This window comes from Bos taurus, chromosome 8 (assembly GCF_002263795.3).
Source record: "Bos taurus isolate L1 Dominette 01449 registration number 42190680 breed Hereford chromosome 8, ARS-UCD2.0, whole genome shotgun sequence".
NCBI classification, from domain to species: domain Eukaryota; kingdom Metazoa; phylum Chordata; class Mammalia; order Artiodactyla; family Bovidae; genus Bos; species Bos taurus.
In genome coordinates, this window is record NC_037335.1 from 64949618 (window position 1) to 64970890 (window position 21273).

The 21273-nt window shown below is 38.4% G+C and overlaps 1 protein-coding gene across 5 annotated transcripts in view; it reads left to right on the top strand.

Moving 5' to 3' along the window:
• Window positions 1–3592: 3592 nt before the first annotated feature.
• Window positions 3593–21273, top strand: part of STX17 (syntaxin 17) — an 88326-nt gene continuing 70645 nt past the window's right edge. Inside the window, exons 1-3 of one of the 5 annotated variants that reach the window (XM_005210211.5) lie at window positions 3593–3624; window positions 4807–4926; window positions 14941–15126. In XM_005210211.5, the coding sequence (XP_005210268.1) occupies window positions 15004–15126 (123 nt within the window). In that variant the 5' untranslated portion in view covers window positions 3593–3624; window positions 4807–4926; window positions 14941–15003. Of the gene's footprint in view, window positions 3813–4806; window positions 4927–14940; window positions 15127–21273 lie in introns of all 5 variants that reach the window. The other 4 variants (XR_009495475.1, XM_005210210.5, XM_005210212.5 and 1 more) reach the window with 4 other exon arrangements.

Consider the following 21273-nt stretch of genomic DNA (forward strand, 5'->3'; position numbering starts at 1 on the left):
TTAAAAATACAAACTAAATTCTGCTACTTGATCTTTTCTCTCATTACATTTTTTAATAGGTGATTGTTATTTAGGAAAGCTATTTTTCTATACACTTTACTTGTTTCAGTTAATTCCTTGGGTTTTCCAAGTAAGCAATCATAATACCTAAAAAGAATATTTTTCTTCTTTTCCATTTATTTATTGCTGTTTTGTTTTGTTTGTCTTTCCTGGTTTATAAGAGCTCAGGAAAATGTTGGCTTGTGGCAGCAGCACTTGCTTCTAACAACTTAAGAGCCCAGGCAAGAGTACAAAAAGAGGTGCACACACCATATGTCTAAATATTTAAAGATCATAAATCAAGCTAACAAACTGTTAGATTAAAAAGTTCTATCCAAGAAAAACAAATATTGTATCAGTTCAGTTCAGTTGCTCAGTCGTGTCTTACTCTTTGTGACCCCATGAACCCCAGCATGCCAGGCCTCCCTATCCATCACCAACTCCTGGAGTCTACCCAAACCCATATCCATTGAGTCGGTGATGCCATCCAGCCATCTCATCCTCTGTCATCCCCTTCTCCTCCTGCCCCCAATCCCTCCCAGCATCAGGGTCTTTTCCAATGAGTCAACTCTCCGTATTAGGTGGCCAAAGTATTGGAGTTTCAGCTTCAACATCAGTCCTTCCAATGAACACCCAGGGCTGATCTCCTTTAGGATGGACTGGTTGGATGTCCTTGCAGTCCAAGGGACTCTCGAGTCTTCTCCAACACCACAGTTCAAAAGCATCAATTCTTCGGCGCTCAGCCTTCTTTACAGCCAACTCTCACATCCATACATGACCACTGGAAAAACCATAGTCTTGACTAGACGGACCTTTGTTGACAAAGTAATGTCTCTGCTTTTTAATATGCTGTCTAGGTTGGCCATAACTTTCCTTCCAAGGAGTAAGCGTCTTTTAATTTCATGGCTGCAGTAACCATCTGCAGTGATTTTGGAGTCCCCCAAAATAAAGTCAGCCACTGTTTCCACTGTTTCCTGTCTATTTGCCATGAAATGATGGGATCAGATGCCATGATCTTAGTTTTCTGAATGTTGAGCTTTAAGCCAACTTTTTCACTCTCCTCTTTCACTTTCATCAAGAGGCTTTTTAGTTCCTCTTCACTTTTTGCCATAAAGGTGGTTTCATCTGCATATATGAGGTTATTGATATTTCTCCCAGCAATCTTGATTCCAACTTGCGTTTCTTCCAGTCCAGCGTTTCTCATGATGTACTCTGCATATAAGTTAAATAAGTAGGGTGACAATATACAGCCTTGACATACTCCTTTTCCTGTTTGGAACCAGTCTGTTGTTCCATGTCCAGTTCTAACTGTTGCTTTGTATATTAACACATATATATGGAATCTGGAGAAGACTCCTGAGAGTCCCTTGGACAGCAAGAGGATCAAACCAGTCAATCTTGAGGGAAATCAACCCTGAATACTTGTTGGAAGGACTGATGCTGAAGCTGAAAGTCCAGTATTTTGGTTATCTGAAGTGAACAGCTGACTCATTGGAAAAGTCCCTGATGCTGGGAAAGATTGAGGGCAGAAGGAAAAGAGGGCATCAGAGGATGAGATGGCTGGATGGCATCACCAGTGCAATCGACATGAACTTGGGCAAACTTCAGGAGATGGTGAGGGACAGAGAGGCCTGCCGTGCTTCAGTCCACGGGGTCGCAAAGAGCTGGACATGACTGGGCAACTGAATGACAACAACATGGAATCTAGAAAGACATACTGATGAACCTATTTGCAGGGCAGCAATGGAGACACAGACATAGAGAACAGACATGGACAAGGGGCAGGTAGAGGAAGGAGAAGGTGGAATGTATGGAGAGAGTAAAATGGAAACATATACATTACCATATGTAAAATAGCCAATGGGAATTTGCTGTGTGATTCAGGGAATTCAGACCAATGCTCTGTAACAACCTAGAGGGGTGGCTGGAGAGGAAGGCGGGAGGGAGGTTCCAGAGAGGGGACATAGGTATATGTATGGCTGATTCATGTTGATGTTTGGCAGAAACTAACACATTATTATAGAGCATTTATCCTTCAACTAAAAATAAATAAATGTAATTATAAAAAAGTTCTATCCAGCTACCCTGACATACCTGATTTATAGCAAACATATAGATAAAAACCTAGAAGGCCAGGTTCAAGTTTACAATCCTTGCGTGTCACACCTCCCTAGTGTGCTTGAGGTAGCTGTTGCAGAACTTAACTCATGACCTTTACTTCAGTAGCTCTTGTTTAACTGACCCTTGCATAAAAAACAAATGAAATCATTTTCCCATAGTATTGCCTAATACTTTATTTTTTCTCTTTAGAATTAAAATCTTATAAGCACCTCATTCCTAGAGTAAAAACAACAACAACTAAAATCACCATTCATGATACCCACAAATAAAACCTGAAATGCTTAGCAGATTTTCTGCTTTATTTTAGAAATGCCTTTCAAGGCAATTCTTACAGAGCCCTAATAGTCATTGGTCCCCAATTTTGACTTCTATCCCCACTCCACTGGAATATCCTAAAAGCTGTTTCCTAAGCTATGGCTTCTGAGGACAATATAATCAGTGGGTACATTCTGAGCAACTCATTTGAATATTCAAATATATATTGAAAAGGCTTGATCTGGAAGTCAGGCCATCCAGGGAGGAGGACCTGTGAACTGGACAGGGCTTCAAAGCCGACCATCTGCTTGTTCATTGGTAGCAGCTGGTATAACTGGAAGAACTTGAGAAGGAAATTAGGAAACCCAGTTGAAGTTCCAACTCTGTCACTAACTGGCTGAACTGGAGTGAGTCACTGGAAACTCTTTGTTGAGCCTCAGTCTCATTATCTATAAAACTGGAACAAGGACTTTGGCATTAAGGGCCTAACTTATTTGGGAGGAAACACACGACTAGTCTGAATTTCAGTTTCTGTCTCTTTTACATTTAAACTTGTGCCCTGTCCACCTCAGAGGGTTTGGGGCTTGAGGGGTTGGGGGAAGAGCGACAGGGAGAAGGTACAACCTCTCTGAGCTTCAGTTTCTGTATGTGTAAGGAGGTAACTTTCATGCATTGGAGAAGGAAATGGCAACCCACTCCAGTGTTCTTGCATGGAGAATCCAGGGACAAGGAAAGCCTGGTGGGCTGCCGTCTAAGGGGTCGCACAGAGTCGGACACGACTGAAGCGACTTAGCAGCAGCAGCAGCAAAGAGGTAACAACATCCGGCCAGCCCACCAGTAAAACTCCTAGAAGAGCAGAAAATGCGACCGAAAAAGATTGCAAAATGTAAAAGGCTATACATATGTGACTTGTCTCACACTTAAAACACAACAAACAGACTTAAAAAACAATTGTGCGTCTCCTTCCTCCTAGCTCCAGTGTTACTGCCCCACAACTAATAAAGACCAGCTTGTAAGACAGCCCAGAGCGGTGACCGCGTTTGTGTGTGTGTGTGTGTGTGTATTTGGAGTGCCGGCCACACCCCGCAAAACAGGACCTGGGCGGGAGGGGGCGTGGCGGAGCACCGTCCGCCTATCGCGACGCCCCGCCCCCGTGGCCCCTGCGCCTGCGCCCTGCAAACCTACCAGCCTCCAGCGCCCCGGCGGGAGGTAAGGGGCTCGCGAGAGGCCGTCTCGGGGGTGTCAGGCCGTGACCGAAGTGGTGGGCAGGGTGCCAGCACCGGGCGCGGGAGGGACACCCCACAGGAAGCAGGGCATCAGGTCGGAAGTGCGAGCGCTGTGGGGTCTCTACTCGACTTCTAGAAGTGGCGTTTTCGGTTGTGGAGGCGCTGTTCGAAGTGGGTATAAGGAGGCGGCCGACCGGGCGAGCTTGACGGCCTCCCGGGTCTCGGGGTGGAAAAGTTTCCGTCTTCTGCCCTGCCCGTTGACGCACTGTGGGTCCCAGATCGTCAGAGTAGCCGGAGTCTCGGTCCAGAGGCTGGCCCGTTCCTGGGCGGGAGTAGGGGAGACGGTGTTTGGTTTCTGTGGCCCAGGTGCGCGGTGGATGACACTGAGAGGGACGGTACGAGGCTCGAGGGAAGTAAGGGGAGGTCCTGGGGCGCGAGGTGGGAGCTAGCCCCCTGTCAGCCAGACCGGCGAGAGGGCGGTGGATCGCAGAAAGCCCCACATCTAAGCTCCCGCTTTTTAAAATTCGGAATCACAGGCTCAGAAAACAGATCATATGGGAGGTAGGTCCAAGGGCCTTGACTTCTCTTTCCAAAGTCAGTACCCTTTCCCCCAGTCAGAAACACTAGGCGACGTGCTGGGCAAATGTGGGAAGGTGTTCATCACTTTTTTTGGAAGGGGGCATTGCCTGCAATTTTGGACTTTTCCTGAGAAATGGGGCTTTTCGCTTATAAATAACCTTAAGTAATTTGGTTAATATCCCAGTACTTTTTCCTTATTAAGGAGTATGATACTCAGCTGGTGATAGTTGTAAGCACTCAAGGTTAAGTTTGTAAAGCACCTGGCACCCTCAGGTCACCTCCGCCGCAAGTGTTAAGTGCCGTGAATACGATTGCAGTTCTTTGACTTCTAAATGTTTGTCTTATGTGAAACAGTTCACATATTATTTTAAAAGCCTTTTTACTTTGAAATAATTTTACAATGACAGAAAAGTTACAAAAGTATCTGAATTGTCTACAGTTTCCTTTAATGTTAACATCTCATGTAACTATAATACAGTTAGTTACCAAAAGGAAGAAATTAATTTCGGTACAACACTGTTAACTAAATCACCAACTTTCTTCAGACTTCATCACTTTTTATATTAACGGCCTTTTTCTGTTTCAGGATCCAATCTAAGATCCTACGTTGCATTTAGTTGGCATGCCTCCTTAGTCGTCTACAATCTGTGACAACTTTGAAGTCTTTTCCTGTCTTTCATGACCATTGCACTTTTGAAGAGTCCTGGTCAGTTATTTGTAGCGTGTTCTTCAGTTGGGCTTTGTCTAATGTTTTCTCAGAATGAGATTAAGGTTGTATATTTTTGTTAATACCACAGAAATGTATTTGCCCTTCTCAATAGTTAATCATAAGGGAGTGCATGAAATGACACTATTGTTGATCACTTGGTTAACGTGGTATCTGTTGGGATTCTCTACTGTAAAATAACTATTTTCCCCTTTGTATTTAGTTTGTATCTTGGGGTACAACTTCTAAACCTTTCAGATATCCTGTTTCCCCTCAAGCTTTAATTTGCTGATTTTAGCATCCATTAATGGATCTTGCCTTCAGTAATTATTACTGTGATGTTTTGTTTCCCCCATTCCTTCTTAATTTATTAATTGGAATTTTTTGGTAAGGAAGAGCTGTCCCTTTATCCTACTTCTTTATTAATTTTTTGTATTAGTATGGACTCATTGAGTTTTCTATTGGTTGTTTTCCTACACTTTTGTTATTTTATTTCTCAAGTTGTTCCAACTTCGTCCATTGGAAGTTTTTTTCAGATTGCTTCCTGTGCCCTTTTAATAGACCCTCATCCCCCCTTCTTTTTTTTTTTTTTTTTTAACTGCCTTACTTTTTGGCATCATAAGATGCTCCAGGCTTCTCTTAACGTTTTCTCTATCCTGGAATCCACCAGTTCTCCAAAGACCCCTGGTTTCTTTTTTGGAGAGTACTATTTAAACACCAAAGGATCTGGGCTCTAGTTGTGCTCATTGCTACTGGCATATCATTGTTTCTAGTACCTGGCAGAAGACATCTAGGAAGGTGTGTGTCTGTGTGTATTTTATATATATGCACGCTCAGTCCCTCAGTCATGTCCAACATCTTGCAATCCTGTAGACTGTAGTCCACCAGACTCCTCTGTCCATGGTATTCTCCAAGCAAGAATACTGGGGTGGGTTGCCATTTCCTGCTCTAGGGGATCTTCCTGACCCAGGTATCAAACCAACATTTCCTGTGTCTCTTGCATTGGTAGACATAGTCTTTACCACTAGTGCCACCTAAGGAAGCCCATTGTATATGTATATGTATATGTATATGTGTATATTTCTAGCTAGATACAGTCATCCCTTAGTATCCAAGAGAATGGTTCCAGGACCTGCTGCTGCTGCTAAGTCGAATCAGTTGTGTCCGACTCTGTGCGACCCCATAGACGGCAGCCCACCAGGCTCCCTCGTCCACGGGATTCTCCAGGCAAGAACACTGGATTGGGTTGCCATTGCCTTCTTCAGTGCAGGAAAGTGAAAAGTGAAAGTGAAGTCGCTCAGTCGTGTCCGACTCTTCGAGACCCCATGGACTATAGCCTACCAGGCTCCTCTGTCCATGGGATTTTCCAGGCAAGAGTACTAGAGTGGGTTGCCATTACCTTCTCTGCTAGGACCTGCAGCAGATACCAGAATCACTCAGGTTCCATAGTTGACTTTTTGTATCTGCAGTTCTGTATCTGCAGATTCAAGTAACTGTAGATCATGTAGTATTTATTGAAAAAATTCCACTGTGGGTAGACCCTTGCAGTTCAAATCCATATTGTTCAAAGGTCAACTGTATATCTGTATATGTCATGGAGATACAGGCATACACACACACACATACATATATACCCATGCATCTACAAAGATTTATATTTTATTTTTATATGTGTATATATATACACACATATATATATATACACACAGATTATATATATGTTTTTAAACAGGGGTTTATTCTGATACTTCTATTTCTAGAAAAATACCACATTGTTCATTATAGTCTTGCCGCTCATTTGTAACTTCTCTCTTCAACAGTGAGAAATCTGGCTTTTTTGTTCTACAAAATATTTTTTTTGTTTGTTCAATCCTAGTAATACACATAATGTTAGTTCAGAATTCCTAACCCATAGTCCTGTGAGAAACAAATTTACTAACTAGAGAACAGTAGAGTTGTGTGTAGTTTTTTTGTTGTTGTCTTTAACCTTGTGTTATCTAGTTTGTGCTGTGCTGTGCTAAGTCACTTCACTCGTGTCCAGCTCTTTGTGACCCTATGGACTGTAGCCCACCAGGCTCCTCTGTCCATGGGGTTCTACAGGCAAAAATACCAGAGTGGGTTGCCATGCCCTCCTCCAGGGATCTTCTTGACCCAGGTGCCGAACCTGCGTCTTACATCTTCTGCATTGGCAGGCAGATTCTTTACTACTAGCGCCACCTGGGAAGCCCAGTATCTCACATCTAGACACTAGTGTCCAGCATCTGTTTTCCAAAGTCACCTATATTAGTTATTTTCCTCCACCACTTCTTTCAGTGTGGTTATGTTCATTTGTAATACAGTTTATTTTTTATAGTTTGTATTTCATTGTGGGTTCCCCCACATTTTGTTGTTTTTGTTTTTTAATGTACAGAATTTCACCTTTTGTGATATACAGTTCTGTAAGTTTTGATAAATGTATTTTAATTGTGTATCCACCATCATTGTCATGATACAATTCTGTTGCTCCACATATTCCATTACACTTGAAAAAAAAAAAGTCAAAAGTAATACAACTCTGCAGAAGTTTGGGAAATTAGTCATTTTTGTGTTCCCACTAGCTTTTTTGTAGGCATATTTAAAATATTTGTGATGTTAATGTAAATATATTTTGTATCCTGTGTTTGAATTATACCATAAATATTTCCCAGTTTTTTGACTGAAAAATCAAGAAATGCTGAAAATATTTTCAACTTGTTATTTAGTCACACTCTTAAGCCACATTTTGTATTGAATTAAGACCTTCCCTTAATAGCTTATAAATGTTATTTGAACTACTTTGTCATCAGAGTAACTGTTGGACAATTTTGTTGCAGTAACACTATACCTTATGCAGTTGTTTGAATGTTATGTTCTCTTCTTAGTTTTATATAGACATTTTATTATACTTTTATAGAAATGGAAATGGTAGAAAGAAAAAAAAAAAAACACTCTCTAGAAGGAAACCAGGAGGTGGAAAAGTCTCTTGGGGAGCTCTTGGGCCAGAACTTCTGCCCTGAAAGATGGCTCTTATGAGGCAGCAGGTTTTTCCTTCAGCACAAAATGCTAACGGGCAAAGTCATGTACTCTGACCTGGAAATAGCACTTTTTGAATTCAAAAAAGAAAGCTGTCATCATAGCATAGGGGAACAGTGAAGATAAGCCAAATAGTCAATAATTGGGGTTTGTCAAGTACACCGAAAACTGATTAATGAAAGAGAAAGCAGAATCATTTGAGTTGTATCTCAAATGCTACATGCAGTTGAGAGGCAGATGGGCTATAAAAGAGTGACTAGACAGAGGGAGCACCTTGCAAAGCCAAAAGTAGAGATTGGGTGATATTTCAACAGTGTGAGTGGATTACTTATGAACATTGTATTTTCTTGCTCAGATAATAGGGAACTCTTGGAAGTGTTTGTCTGAAGGAGGAGCATGTTGCCTTTGGTGTTTTAGATACATTAATTGGTGGTAATCTATGGGGGAAAATTGGAGAGGGGAAAGAGACTAAAGGAAGGCCAAATAAGACCCTTGTAATATGCTATGCATATTGTGCTGTTTGACTAGAGTGATAGGATTAGAAGTAGTGTAGAAGAGACATGTGAAGGCATGTTTTAGTTCCTTTAGCATTGGAATACCAGTTTGAATACCAGGTACTTTCAAAACCATTTTGATAGGAATAATAGTATATATAAAGATAGCTTCTTAAATAATCTACATAGTGGAAGAAAACACAAGAGGCAATGTGATAAACTAGGAAATGATGTTAGACAAGTAATAGATTATTTATGAGACTATTATGTGTTATATATAATAGGAGAAAGACGTTCCCTATAGCACAAGCAGGCAGTTGATGAAAGAAGACATGCAAATAGATAATAAATCAATCTTATTAGTAATGTAAAGAATGCAAAATAAAGAGACACCATTTTTGTCACCAGTTGAATGTCTAAGAAGAATGATAATATGAAATACTGGTTGGAGTATGGATAAATGGACATTTAAAATTTTTTAAAATTGAAGGTTCACTTCAGTTCAGTTGCTCAGTCGTGTCCGACTCTTTGTGACTCCATGAATTGCAGCACGCCAGGCCTCTCTGTCCATCACTAAAACTCCCAGAGTTTACCCAAACTCATGTCCATCGAGTCGGTGATGCTATCCAGCCATCTCATCTTCTGTTGTCCCCTTCTCCTTCTGTCCCCAATTCCTTTCAGCATCAGGGTCTTTTCTAATGAGTCAACTCTTCACATGAGGTGGCCAAGGTATTGGAATTTCAGCTTCAGCATCAGTCCTTCCATTGAACACCCAAGACTGATCTCCTTTAGATGGGCTGGTTGGATGTCCTTGCAGTTCAAGGGACTCTCAAGAGTCTTCTAGAACATCATAGTTCAAAAGCATCAATTCTTAAGCGCTCAGGTTTCTTCACAGACCAACTCTCACATCCATACATGACCTCTGGAAAAAGCATAGCCTTGACTAGATGGACCTTTGTCAGCAAAGTAATGTCTCTGCTTTTTAATATGCTATCTAGGTTGGTCATAACTTTCCTTCCGAGGAGTAAGAGTCTTTTAATTTCATGGCTGCAGTCACCATCTGTGGTGATTTTGGAGCCCCCCAAAATAAAGTCTGACACTGTTTCCACTGTTTCCCCATCTATTTCCCATGAAGTGATGGGACCAGATGCCATGATCTTAGTTTTCTGAATGTTGAGCTTTAAGCCAACTTTTTCACTCTCCTCTTTCACTTTCATCAAGAGGCTTTTTAGTTCCTCTTCACTTTCTGCCATAAGGGTCCCCATCTATTTACCATGAAGTGATGGGACCAGATGCCATGATCTTCGTTTTCTGAACGTTGAGCTTTAAGCCAGCTTTTTCACTCTCCTCTTTAATTTTCATCAAGAGGCTTTTTAGTTCCTCTTCACTTTCTGCCATAAGGGTAGAAAGTGTGCCATCTGCATATCTGAGGTTATTGATATTTCTCCTGGCAATCTTGATTCCAGCAGTATCAAGTAACAGTAAGAAAAGGCAAAATGGAAGTATAGTTGACATAAAATGCTGTATTTTTTCTGGTATACAACATAATGATTCAACAATTGTATCCATTATGAATTTAACATCATGATAAGTCTAGTAACCATCTGTCATCCTGCAAGGTCATTAGAGTATTATTGACCAAATTCTCTGTGCTGTACCTTCATCCCTATGACTTTATAACTGGAAATCTCACCCATTTCACCCACCACACTGCCTTCTTTCTGGTGACCACCAGTTTGTTCTCTGTATCTATGGGTCTGTTTCTGTTCTGTTTTTCTTTTTAAATTTCAGGTATTTGTGAGGTCATATGATATTGGTCTTTCTCTGACTTATTTCACTTAACAGAATACCCTCTAGGTTCATCCATGTTGTTGCGAGTGGCAAGATTTCATTCTTTTTTGTGGCTGAGTAATAGTCCATTGTGTGTGTATGTGTGTGTGTGTGTATCACATCTTCTTTAGCCATTCATCTATCTTCAAACACTTAATAGTTGCTTCCATATCTTGCTAATGTGAATAATGCTCTATGAACATAAGGGTGCATGTATCTTTTCAATTACTGTTTTTATTTTCTTCAGATAAACACCCAGAATTAGAATTGCTAAATCATATGATGGTTCTGTTTTTAATTTTTTTAGTAACTTCCATGCTGTTTTCTATAGTGGTTGCACCAATTTGTATTCCCACCACAGTGCATAAGTGTTCCCTTTTTTCTACATCCTTGCCAACAACCAGCATTAATTATTTCTTGTCTTTTTTGATGATAGCCGTTTTGACAGGTGTGAGGTGGTTTTGACTAACTTTTCCCTGATGATTAGTGATACTGACAATCTTGTCATGTGTCCTAGGAAAAAAATGTCTATTTAGATCCTCTACCAACTTTTAATTGGATTATTTTTTGATATTGAGTTGTGTGAATTAAAATTCCATGGACAGAGGAGCCTGGGAGGCTACAGTCCATGGGGTTGCAAAGAGTTGGACACAACTGAGCAACTTCACTTTCACTTTGTATATTTTGGATATTAATGCCTTATCAGATACATTATTTGCAAATATCTTTTCTCATTTAGTAGGTTACATTTTTGTTTTGTTTATGGGCTCCTTCCCTGAGAAAGCTTTTTAGTTTGATGTACTCCTATTTGTTTGTTTGCTTTTGTTGTCCTTTCCTGAGGAGAAAGATTTAAAAACATTGCTGAGACCAGTGTCAAAGGGTGTACTGTCTGTGTTTTCTTCTAGGAGCTTTATGGCTTCAGGTCTTTCATTTAAGTCTTTAATCCAGGTAAATGGACACTTTGATATGTCCTTCTCCAGATATGTTGCTAGTGGGAATGTAAATAGGCACAACCTTTTTTGGGACTTCTAATATTAAAAGCCTTAAAAAATGTGTCTACCTGTTAATTCTACTTCCAGGTATTTATTTTAAAGAAATAATCATAGATGGTTGTATGGACTTATATGTAAGGAGGGTAATTACACTGTGGTATAGTTTATAATAGGGGAAAATTGGAAACATCCTAAATAGCCAACATTAGATGATTAAATCATTGAACATATATATAATGTGATCCTATGCTGCTATAAAAAATTATAGAAAAATAATTACATGGAAACATTTTTATTATATTTAATCAGGTTGTTCAAAATAAATCTTTTATTTGTTCTTTTATTCATACCTTCCTTTGTTCACCCAGTAACAGTATACTTCATTACATTTTTTTGCTCCTTGCCATTCTTTTCCTTTGGGTTTATTTTCTTTATTGTTAAATCATGCCTTTTAGTAGTTCTTTTAATAAAGGGCTTTGTAATAAACTTGGTCTTTGTAGGTCTGAAAATGATTATTTTACTCTCACTTCTAAATAATAATTAATCTGGATATATATCAAATCACCACTTTGAAGATATTTCTGTCTTTTGCTATGTTGCTTTGATGAAAAGTTTGCTGCTTTTGTTGTTTTAGTTTGTCTTTTATATCTGCTTTGCTTTTTAAAGTAGTTTTTCTCTTTCCTTAATGTTCTGAAATTTCCCATCTGTGTATTTTGGTAAATTTGTTTTTTTTAATGCTACTTGGTGCTTATATGCATTTTCAGTTTGAAATTTTACATCTTAATTCTTAGCATATTCTCTTTGAATAGTGCCTTTTCAGTTCAGTTCAGTTGCTCAGTTGTGTCTGACTCTTTCCAACCCCATGGACTGCAGTACGCCAGGCTTCCCTGTCCATCACCAAGTCCTGGAGCCTACTCAGACTCATGTCTATCGAGTCAGTGGTGCCATCCAACCATCTCATCCTCTGTCATCCCCTTCTCCTCCAGCCTTCAATCTTTCCCAGCATTAGGGTCTTTTCCAATGAGTCGGTTCTTCACATGAAGTGGTCAAAGTATTGGGGTTTCAGCTTCAGCATCAGTCCTTCCAATGAATATTCAGGACTGATTTCCTTTAGGATAGACTGGTTGGATCTCCTTGCAGTCCAAGGGACTCGAGAGTCTTCTCCAACACCACAGTTCAAAAGCATCCATTCTTCGGCGCTCAGCCTTCTTCACAGTCCAACTCTCACATCCATACATGACCACAGGAAAAACCATAGCCTTGACTAGATGGACCTTTGTTGGCAAAGTAATGTCTCTGCTTTTGAATATGCTGTCTAGGTTGGTCATAACTTTCCTTCCAAGGAGTAAGCGTCTTTTAATTTCATGGCTCCAATCACCATCTGCAGTGATTTTGGAGCTTAATGGAGACTTAATGACTCTGGTTCAGTTCAGTTCAGTTCAGTCACTCAGTCGTGTCCGACTCTTTGCGACCCTATGAATCGTAGCACATCAGGCCTCCCTGTCCATCATCATCTCCTGGAGTTCATTCAGACTCACGTCCATTGAGTCAGTGATGCCATTCAGCCATTTCAGCCTCTGTCGTCCCCTTCTCTTCCTGCCCCCAATCCCTCCCAGCATCAGAGTCTTTTCCAATGAGTCAACTCTTCGCATGAGGTGGCCAAAGTACTGGAGTTTCAGCTTTAGCATCATTCCTTCCAAAGAAATCCCAGGGCTGATCTCCTTCAGAATGGACTGGTTGGATCTCCTTGCAGTCCAAGGGACTCTCCAACACCACAGTTCAAAAGCATCAATTCTTTGGCACTCAGCTGTCTTTATAATCCAACTCTCACGTGCATACATGACTACTGGAATGTGACTCCTACTTGTTATTGAGCTTCTCATTTTATCCTTTATGTTGCTTATCTTCTTTTTCCTTTTTCCTTTGTTCTGACTGATAGCTTACGGCCAATAGTTCTCTTTCCAGCTACAAAATTTACTTTTTAGCCCACCTTTGGAGGTTTTTATTTGTAGAATTTTTACTTGGTTTATTTTCAGATTGGCCTGTTAGTGTTTCATAATATTATCTAATTTAAAAAAAAATTCTGTTTCTTTATATTTTTATTTTAAAATGTACCAATTTTAATTTCATTTTTAGATTACTTTATTATCTCTAGACCCTGAGCTATGAATTTTCCCATTTTGTTGGGTCTGTTGACCAACTCTTTTGACTGAATTTTCCTGTGCACTCTAATGTCCACTAACCACTTTAGCTGTTAGACTCTTTATTTGTGGTGGCTGGAGATTTTCCTTTTTTGCTTTCAAGCTTAGATCAAATGTAAAGACCAAGTTTCTGGTGGATAAGATAATTTGTATAACCAACACTTCAAAGAGAGAAACATTTAAAGTAATAGTTTTTAATGTTTGTGGAGTGATAGAGTGTTTTGATAATTTCATGAAAGCAATTGACTCTATCTTCTGAAATAATTAAAAAATAGTCCTAGTTTCTTGTAAGGATTCAGTGACTCCTCAAAGTCCTGAACCCTTGTCTCTATGCACCCCAGTCTAGGATACCACAATGAGATTAACATAGTCAACTTATTTATTTTTAATATGGGAGAGGTTGTGGCTAATTAGATAGCATGAAAACATGATGTACAGGAGTGGTTTTCAAGCTTGCTTAGGCAGTGGAGACCTTTATTTACATAAAATCAAATAAGTTCAAATTTATGAAATTAATGAAACAAAATTTTCTGAAACTGAAGCAGGTGTGGGGTCCTGGAGCCTGCCCACTTGACAGCTTTTATCATCACCTACCCTGACCCCAAAGACATAACCCTAGACTCTCTGCAACTCTGGTAGAAAAACTACTGGTGAATTAGAAAGAATTTTTGATTGTACTCTCAGGAATACTGGGTTCTTATTCCATCTCTGTCACTGGTTACTTGTATTGATTATAGACAATGCTAATTACTCTGTAAGAAAGGGAAGAGGCAATTTAAAGAACATCAATGAGAAGAGTTGCATTTTATATTTCAAGTGTATAATTAGATATATATTGGAAATAGAGTTTGATACAGCAGAAATGTTAAGAATAAAATTTTTTCTTCCAGTTTTGCAAGTTGACACCTGTTTAGAAAACATTATTCAATGTCAAAGATACATTGGGTGATGAAGACTTGAACAGTATGCTTCTGGTTTTTTGGAAAAAGTTATTTAAATATATACATACATTATATTAAAAAGACCTGGAAAGACATACATCAAAATGGAAAAAATAGGGGGATGGGGGGAAGGAAAAATGGAAAGAGTAGCTAACTGTAAGTGAGATCATTGATTTTGTTTTATTCTCTATTTCCTAGTTTCTAAACATTTTAAAGTGAATATACCTAACTTGTAGGAAGGATGGGGTGGGAAGGGGGTTCAGGAGGGAGGGGACATATATATGCCTATGGCTGAGTCATGTTGATGTATGGCAGAGGCCATCACAATATTGTAATTATCCTCTAATTAAATAAATTTAAAAACATTTTTAAGTTTGTTAACAAGTCACTCAGGTTCAGCATCAAGTTGAGTATGTGTTCAGAATATCTTATAAAATTACCTAATTGTTGGTTTTTAAAAATAATGGAAATTAATTTTTAAAATTCTTAAATATTTCCCTTTTAGGTTTTTCTACATGAGTGGAGAAGATAATTGTTGCAAGTAGGAGAGACACAGCATTTTTTTAGGATGTCTGAAGATGAAGAAAAAGTGAAATTACGGCGTCTTGAACCAGCTATCCAGAAATTTACTAAGATAGTAATTCCAACAGATCTGGAGAGGTTAAGAAAGCACCAGATAAATATTGAGAAGGTGAGTTTTTTCATTTTCTTTCTTTTTTCCAGTTTTTTCTTTTTCTACTAAAGAAACAGTTACATATTCTGATTTATATTTGTTGTACATTTCACCTCCACTGAAAATCTCAGGTAAGAGACTTTGCTAAAACATCTAGCTCCTGTTGATTTAACAACATTGTTCATTTTTTCTGTTCTACAAATACTCCTCTGATATTATTCCTTTTTTAATGAAAAGATATAAGAATAGAATCTATGCCTTTTTAGTTGTACATAGTGATGAATTAGCAGTTAATAATTAGAATTTGTTTGATAGTTGACTATAATGTGAAGGTGATGGATTTCCGCTAAAGGGCTTGCCTTAATTTCATTCACCCAGTGGCAGGTTTTCTTAACTGTGAGGATGTGTTCATCAGTAACTCCTGTCCTCTTCAAGTGCTTTTGGATTAAAGAGGTAAATCATTTTTTGATATGAGAGAATTTCCCAGCTTCATCGCTTCCCTTTGACGAAACCCCAAAGCCCAAATATTAGCTAGAGGTCACCTTACGAGATAGGTAGGGGGAAGAACTAGCGTGGGGGACTATGGTGGAGGTTGCATACAACCTGGCCCAGCTAGGGTCTGATGGAGTGGTTGTGGCATTTATGGAAACATGAAGTTTACTGTGTACTGAGCATGGATTTGGCAGGTTGTGTTGTCTTATTTGCTGTGGGACAAATCAGTGGTATTTGATCTCTCAGGAGAACCTCCCCCAGTACAAATTTTAAGTTGTGAGGTCCTCCATTAAATGTTTTTTGGCTGGGAGCGGGTGGGAGGCGGAAGTGGTCATTAAGCCTTTCAGTATAAACAGTATTTATCACCCTCAACTCTGTACCTTATACAAGTAAGAAGAGTGCCAGCTTTTTCTCTCATGGGTACCAACTGTCTTTCTAGTACCTAAGTCTTCTGTAAAAGTTTAGAAAGTAAGTTCCAAGAAAAATAAGGTGAAAATTTCAATGTAAATATGAATAGAATTCAAGATTAACATTTCATAATCTTTTAGTTTCTTTCTTCTTTCTCCATGATAACTATTATGACTTTTAAGGATGAAGGAGTTGTCTGGTAAACTGGTTATTTTTGTTGTGAGCAGAAATAAAGATTCCATGCTTTAATGAATAAGGAAGGCGTGTTCTTTTAGCATTGTAACAGTATGGAAATGGAGTTGTTTACTTTTGATCAATCATATCTGGGTGGGAGGTTTGATAAGGTGTGCTTCAAAGTCCTGAGCTTATGTTGAAGTGTTCAGTTAATGAGATAAGAATTTGGCAAATGAATTGATTCTGAAAGGAAGAAATAAGTGGACTGTGGTCTATTAAGACTCTTTCTTTCTTTCATTGTCCTATTTTGCCTTTGACATTTTTCCCTTTGGCAAATTGCCCCTTTCTTGTATTTATTCTACACAAACATGCCTGCTGTCATTACCCTCAGATCCTAGCCACATGTACCACCCGATAATCGATGGAAAGGCCAGACCCTGGGAGAAAGGTGGGTGGGGATAGAAACAGGTCTGTTACTGATTTAATTTGCTGTGCCAGACTTCAGAAAAGAAATTATTCTAGAGTTATATAGATCTTTTTCTGCCAGAACATTTTTTCCTCTAGCATTTTCTGAAAATTTTACTATTTGAGAAACTTTTAAATGGTATCAGAATAATTTACTGTATAGGTGATATCTGAGGCTAAGCAGTTGGACTTACACTGAGCTATATTTTAGTCCATAATCTTGATCATTCTATCTCTAGGACTTCTAGTTTAGTTTTAATGGTGATTTTTTAAATCTATATAAGTCTGAATAGCATATTTTAGTAGATACTTTATGGCAGTGTAAAAACATTAAAAAGCCACTGCCTTTACTGTGGACAATAGAGTTAAGAACTAAATTTAGAGTCCAGGTGTCTAACAGTGCCTCATTTTCAAAAAGAGATAGGCTTCTTGAGGGAAGGGTGTAGAAAGATAAAATATTTATTATGTTAGCCATCAGTCATCCAATATGAATTTAAAAGAAGAAAGTCAGACTGAAGGGAAATTGAAGGTAAGCCTTAGTAGACTGATTGTGCAACATCTGAAAACAATGAGAGTAGTGTGCTGTGGACACCTGGGACTATATTCCATAGGTCCTTCAGCATTATGTTTTATTACACATGATAGACTTGATTAGAATGTAATCCTGAAATTTGAAGTGTTAGCATTTCAGCTTTGTTATCTAACATAGAACAGACTTAAGCATAGTTAATAGGAACAACAACATAATAAGCTTTGAACATAATTTTCTTTGTTTAATTTTATAGAATTTTTGGGGAAAACTTACTGTGTAGCATGCCCCACCATACACATCCTCCTGATTACCTGGTTGTGGTACCTCTAGTTAACTGAGTCTTTCTGGAATAGTGCTGTTCCTTTGGCTTATTTCTCACTGCCTTTCTCTCCCACTTTCCACCCCTTCTGCAACCCTGGGTTTCAACTTTCTCTGCTCTACTAAGTCAGCTGCAACATATCCATTCTCTTTCCAGCTTCCAAAATGTTAAAGTTTCTCGTCAGTTAATATCTCCTGTTGTATTCTCATTATTCTTGTGGGTTGATCCCTTTTAAAGTTCTTTACTCTCATTTTGGTTAAATTTTGAAAAAAGGCAGAGATGAATATTTCTTCTGTCTGCCAGGTTTAATGAGAAGGGAAATCATTACAGGATATAAATATATGTTAGCTTTTCGTAAGTGTTGATGTTTGCTGTTTCTTATATTTTTAGCGTTGAAAGATGTAAAAAATTAGGTCTCTAATCTGTAAGAAGTTTACCCTCCAGTTAAAGAAATAAGATAGGAAATATTCAGATATGATGAGGCAACATATAATTAAGTGTGAAAATGAGTGGTATGGACTATTTAGGCAGTATGAAGCCTGAACTATGTGGTACCAAATCAGATATAATTCATCTTGTTGATTTGTTACTTTTGATTTGGTTTCATTTATTTGTTTTTTTAACTTGTGATTACAACAAAAACTATTCCCAGTTCTCTTTTTAGTATGAGAATGTTTGTTTCAATCTTACAATCACATTTCCCCCCTCATAGTTTTTTTCTGCTGGACACCTGATTCAGTTTGCTTTCTCCTGTGTTACAGGATAGGAAAGCCTCAGCACAGGTGGTGATGATAATGTTTCTAATGGTGATAATATCATGCTTGTCAGTGTTTGGTTAGCAATGAAAAATAGACATATCTGACTAATGAGACTTGAGGGAAAAACATGTTTGGGATATGGAACTTCTGGAAAAGACTTTTCTACTGTATAAAGATGTACACGGGAGGAAGCAGTTCTGCTGGTCTTCTGTCTCCCTGTTGTATATGTAACTATAGCCAGGAGGGGATAAGTATGAGAGTGAAAACTCTTTGTTGAAGGTAATAAAGCAGACAGAACTTGGGTGCTTGACAACCTTGTAAGCTTCTGAACTAAACTACCCTTGAATTTATCATCCCACTTTTAGGGTGCTGTTTATGTGAGGTAATAAATATCTTTATTAGTAAAGCCATTTCTTTAAACTTTGAGCTTTCTGTTATTTGCAACCAAAAACATCCTAATTGTATCCACTGTGCAAATAGACAATACAAAAAAATGACATTTTGTAAAAACAGTGCATTTTAGAAATGTTTGTCAGTGGTCCCAACTTAACTAATTTTTTAGGAGGTTATTTCTTGTAATTTCCCCCCAAACACACATTAAATCATTTAAAGCCTTTTCTCCTCTGCAGGTATTTGGAATGACAGCCTTTAATAATTAAACCTAATTTAGGTTTAACATTGTGTAGCAAACATAGAGTCTGAGCTATTTTCTTTTTCTTAGAATTTTGTTGTGAGACATAAGGTTTCATCTATTCAGTCTTCATCCAAGACACTAATCTCTTCTACAACTTACTTGACACGTGAGCAAATAATAATAATAAAGACAGTAGCTGTTGTGTTTATCTGTTGAATGCTGTATAAAGTTTTTGTATTTATCATATTTAATCTCACAACATCCCAATAGGTTAGCCTTCTTATTGTCTTCCTTTTTTAGGTGGGGAAGCAGATTTGGAGTGGTTAAATTACTTTCTTGAAATCACCATGCTGCTAAATATATTAATCTTCTAATATTGTGCCTGAAATATAGCATGATTTAAGTTTGTTCTCACTCTTTTTTGGTTTTTGTTTTCCTCTTAGTCTTGTCTATTGTGGAGTGTTCTATTTTTATGCTCATTTTCCAGTGAAGAAGGAAAATGGAAAAAATAGAATTGAATACTCTGGCTTTCCTACATTTATTAGCAGTATCCACTCCATTTGCTCATCTTTCAAACTTTGTTTTTTGTTCAAATCCCAACTTAGTAACATCCTGTGGAACATTACCTGGTTGACTCCGTCCTGGGTCAGATACAAATACACCATTCCCACACAGCACTGTGCAGTAGACCTTCAGGTTCACAACCATTTTAACCATTCATGGGGAGTCTGTAGAGGCCCATGATTGATCTCTAGAGAGTTGTAAAGGTAACATTAAAATCTTTCTCATAGTGTTATTTTGAGGATTGAGATATTATATAAAGAATCCCTGAATGCAAAGTTGATACTTGGAAATGAGTTACTTAACAAGTAAGTTATTGTTTTCAGGTACTCAACATTGGTGCTCAGTTAATTGTTTATAATCATTAGGAGAGTCACAACATTCCTGAGATCCTTTGTGTTTGAGTTTTACATTTTTCATATATGGCAGACACAATAAGGTGAATTACTTTTAACCTCACTGTTGGGTAGATATTATTTATCTTCATTACATGAGTAATCCTAATTTTATGGCTTATGCTCATTGGACTATCTGTTAATATTATGTAGCTTTACTTTTTGAGTCTTTGATTTTTTTCTTTTTTATTGAGTTTAATAATTTATTTGAATTGAATACTTAAACTTTTCATCATCTACAATAATCTCATCCTACCTGGTTAATCCTCCATAAAGCCATTATCTTCCCTATAAGGGGTTCTGATCATTCAGATCATTGAGATATCCTCTTATACCCAGCAAAAGAAGCTTTTCATCTACTTTCTCTGCTTCTTTCTCATCATCTTCCCATCATACATTATACCACAAACACATTGATCTTACGTCAGTCCTTTGGATACCACATATAATTTTACAGTTCCATAGTATTTCTGGGTCTTTTTCTCTCCAACTGAAGCATTTTTTTTTTCCTACTATGCCTGTAAATTTAAATAAATCTTTTAAGTGTCAGCATAAGGTTTAAAGTGCTTTTATACCCTAAACTCCTAAATCTTGAACATTCTCTGTGTTATATCGTCATAGAATTTCCCAAATCAGTAATAAATAACTTGCGCTTCCCTGGTGGCTCAGATGGTAAAGAATCCTTCTGCAACGTGGGAGACGTGGGTTCGATCCCTGGGTTGGGAAGATCCCTTGGAGAAGGGAACGACTACCCACTTCAGTATTCTTACCTGGAGAATCCCCGTGGACAGAGGAGCTTGGCAGGCTATAGTCCATGGGGTCGCAAAGACTCAAATATGACTGAGTGACTGAGCACATAGTGGAAACATTATATAATTTTGGAAAATCATTTTTAATAATTATGATTAGCTTTTATGTTTTTATACTCTATGCAATATGAGGCAGAATTATTATCATTGTTTTTCAATTTTGAATCAGAATATTCTGGAAGATGAAATGACATAAAATGTGAGCCTACAAATATATAAAGTTGTTTAAGTAAATGGTGAGGCGTTCTAGAGAGAACTCTTAGCCCGGGTACTACTCTTAGAATATTTGTTCTCCTTGCCGAGCAGGCAAAGCGAAACTGAGAGACCTGGTGTCACTGCCAAAGAGCACAAAGGGATTAATGTCGGGAAGCCTGAAAATGCCTGTGCAGAGGTGTTCATCACACGGTGGTGTGGGTTTATAATCAGGGTTATCCAAAATGATAAACTAGAAGAGAGGGCAAAAGGAGACAAGGTGTTCACCAGGATGAGAATGGTGGACACGGCTTTTTCTCACCAGGATAAGAATGTGCTTTGGTCTCTTTTAGGAAAGTCTAGGGGAAAGGCTCGGAGAAGGCAATGGCACCCCACTCCAGTAGTCTTGCCTGGAAAATCCCATGG